At 35.5% G+C, this 9,574-nt stretch overlaps 1 protein-coding gene across 1 annotated transcript; it reads left to right on the plus strand.

Annotated features, from left to right (window-relative positions):
* Positions 1-8,527: 8,527 nt before the first annotated feature.
* Positions 8,528-9,370, plus strand: LOC113339558 (putative F-box protein At1g46984). The gene has a single exon (XM_026584805.1). It carries the CDS (start codon positions 8,528-8,530, stop codon positions 9,368-9,370), a length of 843 nt encoding a protein of 280 aa, XP_026440590.1.
* The last annotated feature ends 204 nt before the right edge of the window (positions 9,371-9,574 follow it).

Raw genomic sequence — 9,574 nt, forward strand, 5'->3', positions numbered from 1 at the left:
TCTCACGATCTCTTGGTATTTTGATACGAGTTTGAGGCCATTTAGAATTGGTAACAAGGACTCCCATACTAACGGCCATGTTATTTTGCATAATTGCTATTGAATCATCATCCGAGGAATAAAAACTACTATTAGAAGAAGAAGAAGAAGAAGATGAAACAGAAGAACAATAGTGAGCGGTATTCTCATATGCTTCCATATTCTATGCGAATCAGAATAAGTGTGTGATTGTAAAAAGAGGTGTGTTGGTATTTATAGAGTGAGTGACGGAGATCACATGCTTCCATTTTGTAACATCTTACTTTAATAAATAAAATAACATAAAGTATTTGACAAATTTTGTAAACTGTTTGTCAGTGATGTGTTTGTCGTATTGAAATGACTAGTCGGTGAAATTTGATAAAGTATTGAACTGACTACTCGCTGAAATTTGATTGCCTATTGAAATGACTACTCGCTGAAATTTGATTGCCTATTGAAATGACTACTCGTTGAAATGACTACTCACTGAAATTTGATTGCCTATTGAAATGACTACTCGCTGAAATTTGATTGCCTATTGAAATGACTACTCACGGACTACACATAACAAAGATAAATAACATAATTAATGTCTAGTATGACTACACATAACAAAGATAAATAACATAATAAATTCAAAGCTAAACCATATAAATAGTCATCACCGGCTAAACATTTCCCGTATCCGGAGGTGCCGATCGCGGTGGGATAAAAGCCGTTCTCGGAATGGGCCTGACCGAGGACGTTGAAGATGATCCTTGACTCATAGAACTCCACACTTGTGGGGGCAATGTGGGGGAAAAGGCGCCGAATCCAATGGAAGGTTGGATGGTGTGTGGCGTTCGGAAAAGAGACAGTTGATACTCCAATTCCGTGATCTTATTATTCTGGTTTCCTATAAGTTCATCTTTCGCTAATAGACACTCCATCCTATCTTTCGTTTCTCGTAATGTAAAATCTCGAAATTGTTTAGTAAAATCAGCATATTCTTGGAATAATGCATAACTATCGCCCTGTCATGAAAAAATGAGATAGATGAGATTTTTTTTTTTTTTTGAAATAAGCAATGTAAAGTTGAACGAACACTTACGGGCGATAATTGTTGTTGCGGTGGAATAAGAACATGTTCATCTGGTTTTCCAAGTTCGGTAGAATAGAAGTCACCGCTGTACCCAAATGTTTGGACCTCCCAATCAGGATGTGTCACATATTTTCTGAAATTAGTAACCTTTTTCCAATACTCTAAATATACTTCATACTGCACAACTTGCACCACCTCGGTTGCATCAACAAAACCGTCCGCTAGCAGGAGTTTTTCTTGGTCATCACCCAAATGCCCAATAATTACATGTAGTCTCATGGGAACAGCAAACGAGGGATGGTTTTGTCTCCAACATCTTTCTCCTAAATAAACATTATGATGTATAACCAAAAAGGGAATATAATTGTAGTGAGTACGTTATTAATTAGATAAATAACGAAAAATAAAAAACTATGTTATTGACGATTAATATTAATGATATAATATAAAAAATCATGTCTAACTCACAACGCCATTCCAAGAAAATATCCATCTCGAGTCCGACAGCTTCCTAGCAGACTTTCCCATCTCAGAACTGAGGACGTCGGTGTATGATTCCCATGGGTGCCATGTCACTTGGTCAATCGTCAGCTGATTCAGTAAAATCCTACAACGAATAATATCATTCTGACACCTCCTTCCATTCCATCTGGAAATTACAGGCCATTTCTGTTCATTACCGGTCATTGAGATGTCTGGTCGACATATGCCTAGGTATTCATACCCCCAAAACTAGTCCATAAAATTAATGAATCAAATTAATATATCCAAGGAAATAAACTTAAATGAAAATATACTTTACGTTGAAAATTAAAATAAAATCGATTACCAAAATACCTCTAATATTTGGAAGGGCCCGCTTAGTGCCTTCTGTTGTTTCCTACAAGCTTGTCGGAGACCTGCATACAATCTCGAAAAGGAACTACCGCCCCAGTCAAGGTCTTGTATTTTATCAATTTCTTCGAAAGCAGCTAACCATCCAGCATCAATATAGTTCTTTGCATTAGGAAAGAAAAATTGACCCAAAACATACATAAAAAAGGCAATTGCTATTCTATGGGCGAGGAGAGAATCTTCATTAGCCGCCACCAACTTATCTTCTTTGAAGTATGAGCTTAAATATGTAATTGTAATTGAGTTTGATATCCACGACGCGCCTCTTGTTCCCTGTGTGATATCCGGAAAAATCTTCTCACGGACATAGTCAAATTGGTATAGGCTCGAATCATACGGAACTACATAACCATCACCGATACTCAGTCCAGTTAACATGACCCAATCTAATGGCGTGAACCCCATCTCACCAAATGGAAAATGGAACGTGTTGGTTGTATCCCAAAACCTCTCAACAATATAATCAACAACGGCATGTTGGGTAACGTTACACTCTATGTTCAACAATTTTTCCCACCCCGCTTTTTCAATCAAATATTTAACTCTAGGACAATGTATTGAAATAAATTTATAATAATGAATTACCGATGCCAGACATCCACGATGTTTAAACTTAAATGTTGGTGCGTCTGAAAATGTAATGTCTTCAGTAGCGTGCGGCTTATCATCTTCCACTATAGGAAACCTCCCTAACCCGGAGACGTCGACCTCCTCAATTTGACCGGTAGAGATTAAGTTGTAATCAGCTTCGGTAGATTTTTGTCTCTTGTTGGTCTTTTGGCGACCACTAAACCTCGATATAAACTTGTTCATTCTACGCACAAACATGTTAAATACAATTTCATAATTAAAAGACCAATCCACGAACCATAATAGACATAAATTTAACCGAACAAAATTTCAACATCATAAAATTCCATAAACATAAATTTAACCAAAAAAATAATTATCCAATTAACTATATTTATAACTATTTATAATTAACAAAAAATTCAATTAAAATACGAAACTAAACTAACAAAAAGATAAATTATATTAAATCACGTAACTAAATTAACAAAAAATAATTATCCAATTAACTATATTTATAACTATTTATAATTAACAAAAAAATAAATTAAATTACGAAATTAAATTAACAAAAAAATATATTAAATTAAATCACGTAACTAAATTAACAAAAAATAATTATCCAATTATTAATATTTATAACTATTAAATAAAACAAAAAATTAAATTAAATTACGATTAACCCAATTTTAATAAGATTTGATTAACCCATTTCAACGTAAAAACCCTAAAAAAATTCGAACAAAAAATACATTACCTGCGCATATTATTACACAAATTGAAATAAATTCGAACAAAAAATACAATACATGATATTATTATTACACAAATTGAATAAAGAAAGTAGAAAATACATACCTTATAATGGAGTTTTTAGGGTTTTTGTGGAGTTTTTAGGGTATCTGTACGGTTGGTAGATGGGAATGGAGAAGAAGAATATGAACTGAAGAGGAGCCGTGAAGCAAACAAGAATATGAACTGTGTATGAACTGTGGAAGAAAGAAAATGAACTGAGAAGAAGAAGCCTCGTGTAGAAGAGATGGGTTGTGGTTGGGAAGGAGAGGCGGTATTGGTGGAAGGTGCGGTTCATTAAGATTACGCCCGATTTGATCGGACGGACAGGAAACCTCGCCATAACCCTAAACCCTAATGAAACGGAAATTTTGGTTACGCCCGTCTCAGGCGTAATAATTTTTTACGCCTGACAAATTCATCACGCGGACAGAACATGTCCGTCCGTAAAACTCATCACGCGGACACCAAAATTCCGCCCGTCTGATCTCACACGTGCTGTGTGACCGTGTTTAACTCGGACGGAATTTAGATTTACGTTTCTTCGAGCGGTCATTTGGAATCCGTCTGATCAACGGGCGGAATTTAAGATTCCGCCCCTTACCAAACGTAATTTTTATTTACGCTTGATAACAAACGTGATTTATATTTACGCCCGTTTGAAACGTAATTTATAATTCCGCCCAGAAATGAAACGTAACTAATACTTCCGCCCGTCTTCATGCGTAAAACTGTTTTACGCGCGATCAAATTTAGTCTTCCACCCGTAGCGTCACACACCAGACTAAACTCAAATTTAATCGTTTTTTTTGGTCTTTGATCTTTGGTTATACTCGCACCACTGCAGTTGCTCTAATAGCTTTATTTTCCATAAAAACCTTGCTTAATTGCCAATTCAAATGCCTATATTAGCTAAAAAGAAGTTCATGACAAGATAGATGAAGGCTAGCTTAAGAGGATTCATTCACGCCTTTAGACTAAAAAGTGAATCAGAAAGTAGGATATGTACAGCATGAACGATTAAAGCCTGAAAAAGGCAGTTTATTCATTCATTCTTCATCCCTACCTATTAAAAATTTCCCCTTTTTCTGTTTTAAAAAAGAATCCACCTTTCCATTAATCATACAGTAGTAGGACCTTACCACTCACTATTTGAAAACGATTCTCCTTTCATTATTCTTCTCAATTTTCCTTCATGTACGGTCCGTCACTTGCTCCTCACCCGTTTTGAGCAAGAACACCCGGGACAATAAAAAGTACAACTGATTTCAAACTCATGTCGTAGATATCATCGATCGTATTTTTGCACATTATCTTTTTGCTATCATTTTTAGCACAGTATTGTTTATCTCTACGAACAAGAAATGGATGGATGAGCTGCACTGCCTAGGACTAGAATCTTGCGGTAACATAAGCCAAAATCCTTTTGAAGTGCACAGTACCAAATGGTCCATGTAATGAGCCAAAGAGTGTTGTATATCAAGTAACAAAAGAAAAGACATAAAGTACGACAAATTGTTTATATGATCAAATTGGCAAAGAAGAGAAATATTACAAATCATTTTTATAAAAAGATAAAGAAATAAAAAAATCATCCCAAGAGTGGGTAAGGAAGTCGGCGATTTGTTAATCAAAGGGGGGTGTTTAAGGGTGGCGTGCAACTGTCAAGAAGGTGGTTCCCGTACTATTATTAGTGTTACATTTTTAATAAACAAATAACTCAAACTAAAATACTATTCCCAGTACATTGTCCCTAATTAAGAAGTGACGGAATCAAACTTGTATCGTCCTTGAGATGGAAATTTGCACGTGAGGTCTCGGGCTATACAGTAGTTTGGTCAATCCGACCATTTCCTCGAATTATGCGACATCCCTCACCGGAATTTGGATAAACAATAGTGCCACTAAATTTGCATCACAAGGCATTTGTAAAACGCGGTGAAATCGGTCTATGCACTTGAAAAGGAATTGCACTTCCCAAGCTCATGCATTAAAATATTTGAATATTTAGTGATAAGAAATTATGCGCCCACACTGCTCAAAATTTCAACTTGATTGGAGCTTTAGTACCTAGTTCGATAAACTGATAACCTCATTAGCACTTTAGCAGCCGGGAAACAGATCTAGCAATATCAAAGCTTACTGACCTAGCAACATCAAACCAACTAGGAAGAGCAAATAAATTTTTCATTTCAGAAGAACACTGTTATTTTTGTAATTTATCAGTAATTATGCGGTTTATTTCTGTGTAGGTGTTTTTACGTGTGAATGATGTTTTCTGGTGCACCACAATATCCAAACATTTACTTAGGAAACTGTAACAACCAACAAGAACTTTAATCAAGAACCCATATTCAATTCCAACATGGTAAAGATTGTTTGGATATATGCTCTTAAAAATCCTAACTGTATTAATGAACTTCATACTGTTCCTAGCAAGCAATAGTCTAGGGTTTCTGAAGCTTCTTTTTCACACCACCACAAAGTAGCTAGAGACTAGAGAGTCTCCTAGAGTGAAGTAATTGTCGCCATCTTTTTCTCTTTCATTTTCCCAAGAAATGAAGAAAATCTAGATGAATGAGTGAATGAATTCCATCATCACCGACTCTATCCGGTCTTCCTGTTTCCGTTCCACAACACATAATATATTGCTAGTCAACATGTAGCATCTTTCTAGACTCTAGTCTATATATAAACTAGCTAGTACTAGTTCTCTTTTCTTTATTTGTTGTTTGGGGCTCTCGAGGAAGAAGAAGATATGCAAAGACCAACATAAGTCAGCTTTTAATATTTCAGCACTCAGTTTGACCATTTTGAGTTGGAACTATAAACTTGGAGTAAATGTATTTAGCAAGCTTGGCCAATAAGTTCAACTTCACTCTTAACATTCTGAACTTTTTGGGAGTGGAAACTTGAAGCTATTGACTGCAGGAAGCATTCAGTAACTTGGGTTATGGTCATTAGATTCAATCTCAAGAGCCTTGCCAAAATTTTGAGTATCAAATTTGGGTGGGCGTGCCGTGAAAACTAACGTCCTGTTAGTTGTTATTACTTACTTCATATCTCTAATATTAACTCCGTTGTAAAAAAGAAGAAGCTGGTTTAATGTACTAAATTACATGTCTTTAATATTAACTCCGTTGCAAAAAAGAAGAAGCTGGTTTAACGTATAATTTACATATGAAAACAACATAGTATTATTTTAAAACGAAGATATTAGAGAGTAGATGTTTTCCTGGCAAATGATATGCTTCAGATCTGATGGATGTCATTTTAGTTGAATCATAATCTTTTAAAATATTAGATTTCTTACAAATTAACTTGTTAATCTGTAATGGTTGCGACGATGACAATCTCCAAATAACAATCATAATCATTTTGTGCATTATAATTTATCAATGGAGGAAAAACAACAATCTCCAAATAAGATTCGAACATGTACACGCACATGTACAAGTAGTGGCCCACCAAATGAGATGTTCTTAATTTAATTGGTCAAATATTATCAAGCATCCGTGATTTGATGATCAAAACCATCGTCATTTCTACCTGGAATGATAAATTAAGAATCCATAGATGAGTTGGTCAAGTAACCATCAAATATTCTCTATGAAAATCGTTATTAATCAAAGGAATTAGTTAAGAACACAACCCACTATGAGCCATGATTTAGTTTATTTTGGAGCTCCTTGGAGATCAATTATGAATTAGAACATGGGTCGTTGGGTAAAAGATTCGAATATTTATGTTGCTGGTGATACTAATTCCCTGTTGGGCATGCAGGCAAGGTACTGTAAAAATTCCCAACCGTTTTAAACCTGTTGGTGATTCGGTGAACTTAATCCATTTTAGTACACTAAAATTTTCGAAGTATTTTAATTTTTAAGATTACCAAACAGCTATGAATTTGGCAAATATTTACTGAAGGTTTCTGAGTATAAAAAACATATGTATGTTTTAATCGGAGATCGACACGATATCGCGTACAAAAATAATTAGCATTCGCAGATTTTCACTTGCACATGCAAAACCGTTGACTAGCATGATAGGGAGTTAGAAATAACTAAGATGTTCAACATGTACGACTACTTTGAATCATGTGAGGATGATTATCCTATGATTATTTATAAGAATCATTAGTTAATTATTGATGATTGATTGAATAATTATTTATTGGTAACTTGTAAAAAAACAACCACCCCCCTATCCTATTCTTAAAAGCAATATTAGTGATCCACTCTTTTTTTCTCTTACTATTTATTGGTTGATTAGCTTTTTTTCTCTTACTAATTTAGATTTTGATCTTGTTGAAAAGGATGGAAATCTAACTATATAGATCTCATTCCCTTTCACCCTTCTACTGTGTTAGTCTTTTTTCACCAGGATATATATTTCTGGTTAAGGGTTAACTTGATGACTCTGGTCAATAGTAGAGGACCATTTTCTTACCGTATTTAGCATAAATCGGTCCATAACCTACTTTTAAGGAAGTAAAACTGGGAGAAGATTATAGATGGAAACTGTTGTAGTTTAGAATTAGGTTTCCCGATTCTTGTCCAACCATCCAGTAGGAATTTCTTATCTTATATATAAATCTACAATAACATGCATGTATAAAAAGTTTGAAGACAAATTTTTTTTTACAGATAAATATTTTCAACCTCGATCATTCTCTCTTAATATATTTGTGTTGCGAGATGCGGCTGCTAGGTAGGAGAAAACGTGAAAGAGGAAAAAGTAAGAAAGAGAATTACTCGAAAAAAAGAAAGACACTTCCAACACCCCCATCTTGATGACAAATTAGTGCATGATATACTTATCAAACTTCCTGTCAAGTCTCTTATGCGGTTGAAGTGTGTATCCAAGAGTTGGCAGTCGCTTATCCAGGAACCGTTTTTCGTTAAGTTACATAATAATCGATCAAAACGACATCCTCAACTCCTCATCACGACTATCGGCAACGATGGTTCAACATTAATCTCATCCCCAGAGGATGGGTTTAAAGGTGGAGTGGAATGTATTAAATGGACGATTCCATGGTCTAAACCTACACGTACGTTAAAGCCTATCAATGGGTTATTTTGTTTTGTTAATATAAGACAAGGTTTATCTTGTATATATAACTTCAGCACCCGACAAGTGAGTCCATGGGTGCGTACATCACTGCCGATGAATGCTAATCCATATCCAAATTATGCATTTGGTTTTGATCCTTTGACCGGTAAACACAAAGTATTGTGCATGTGGGAGATATCCCGATATGCTCCTTGGGATGGAAATGGAATGGTGCACGTGAAAGTTGATATTAGTTGTGAAGTTTTTACTGTCGGTGAAAATAAATGGAGGAAACTAGATGATGTGCCGCCGGTGGTTAAGTTACATGGACGTCCTGTTTATGCAAACGGCTCCATCTATATAAGGAATTCTGGTTTGAGTGACCCTCCGGGTGATGAACTCATTCTGGCATTTGATGTTGGAACTGAAAAGTTTAGAGTGATTGAGATCCCCACATTCATCGTTAAATATTCTGCGACTTCAAGAGAAAGTTGTAGTTTTCTGGGAGAATATTTCTTACAAGTAGATGGATACATGGCTCTATTGGATAGAGTGGATGAGGATGTTGTCAAACTATGGATATCTGATGATAGTTGCAGTGAGAAGAAGAGGACTACGAAGTGGACCGAGGAAACCATATTGCTTCCTTTTCCGTGGGGAAGAGGGTGTCCTCTTGATGTTACTGCAGTCGAAGGAACAAATCAACTAATCATAACATCACCTACTCCCGGTACGTGTCTTAGATCATTTGTGAGTCTGTATATTTATGATCGGGTTACGAAGAGTTCTCAGAAGATTGACATCACTGGTATAGTAGCATCACCGTTATTGATGCGTCCATATGGTTACGACATGTTTATCTATCACGAAAGTCTTGTACCTGTTCATCAAAAGCCAGCTGCAGAAGAGATACCTGATCAAACTTGCAGCTTCACCACTGGTTTAAAGATGGAATAAGGCACCTCACATGATAGTTGACCCAATGGAAATCGATTTGTATTAGGCACTAATCTGGATTATGATACGCATCAATACTTCTTGAATACATCTTTCGAGTCTCTGACAATATAGCTAGACATGGCGCTGATTAACAGCTTGATCTTAGTTAGTTGATAATTAAACTGCTAAATAATACTCGTCCATTTTTATAAAAATATTACT

Source organism: Papaver somniferum, unplaced genomic scaffold, assembly GCF_003573695.1.
Source record: "Papaver somniferum cultivar HN1 unplaced genomic scaffold, ASM357369v1 unplaced-scaffold_21, whole genome shotgun sequence".
Classification (NCBI taxonomy): domain Eukaryota; kingdom Viridiplantae; phylum Streptophyta; class Magnoliopsida; order Ranunculales; family Papaveraceae; genus Papaver; species Papaver somniferum.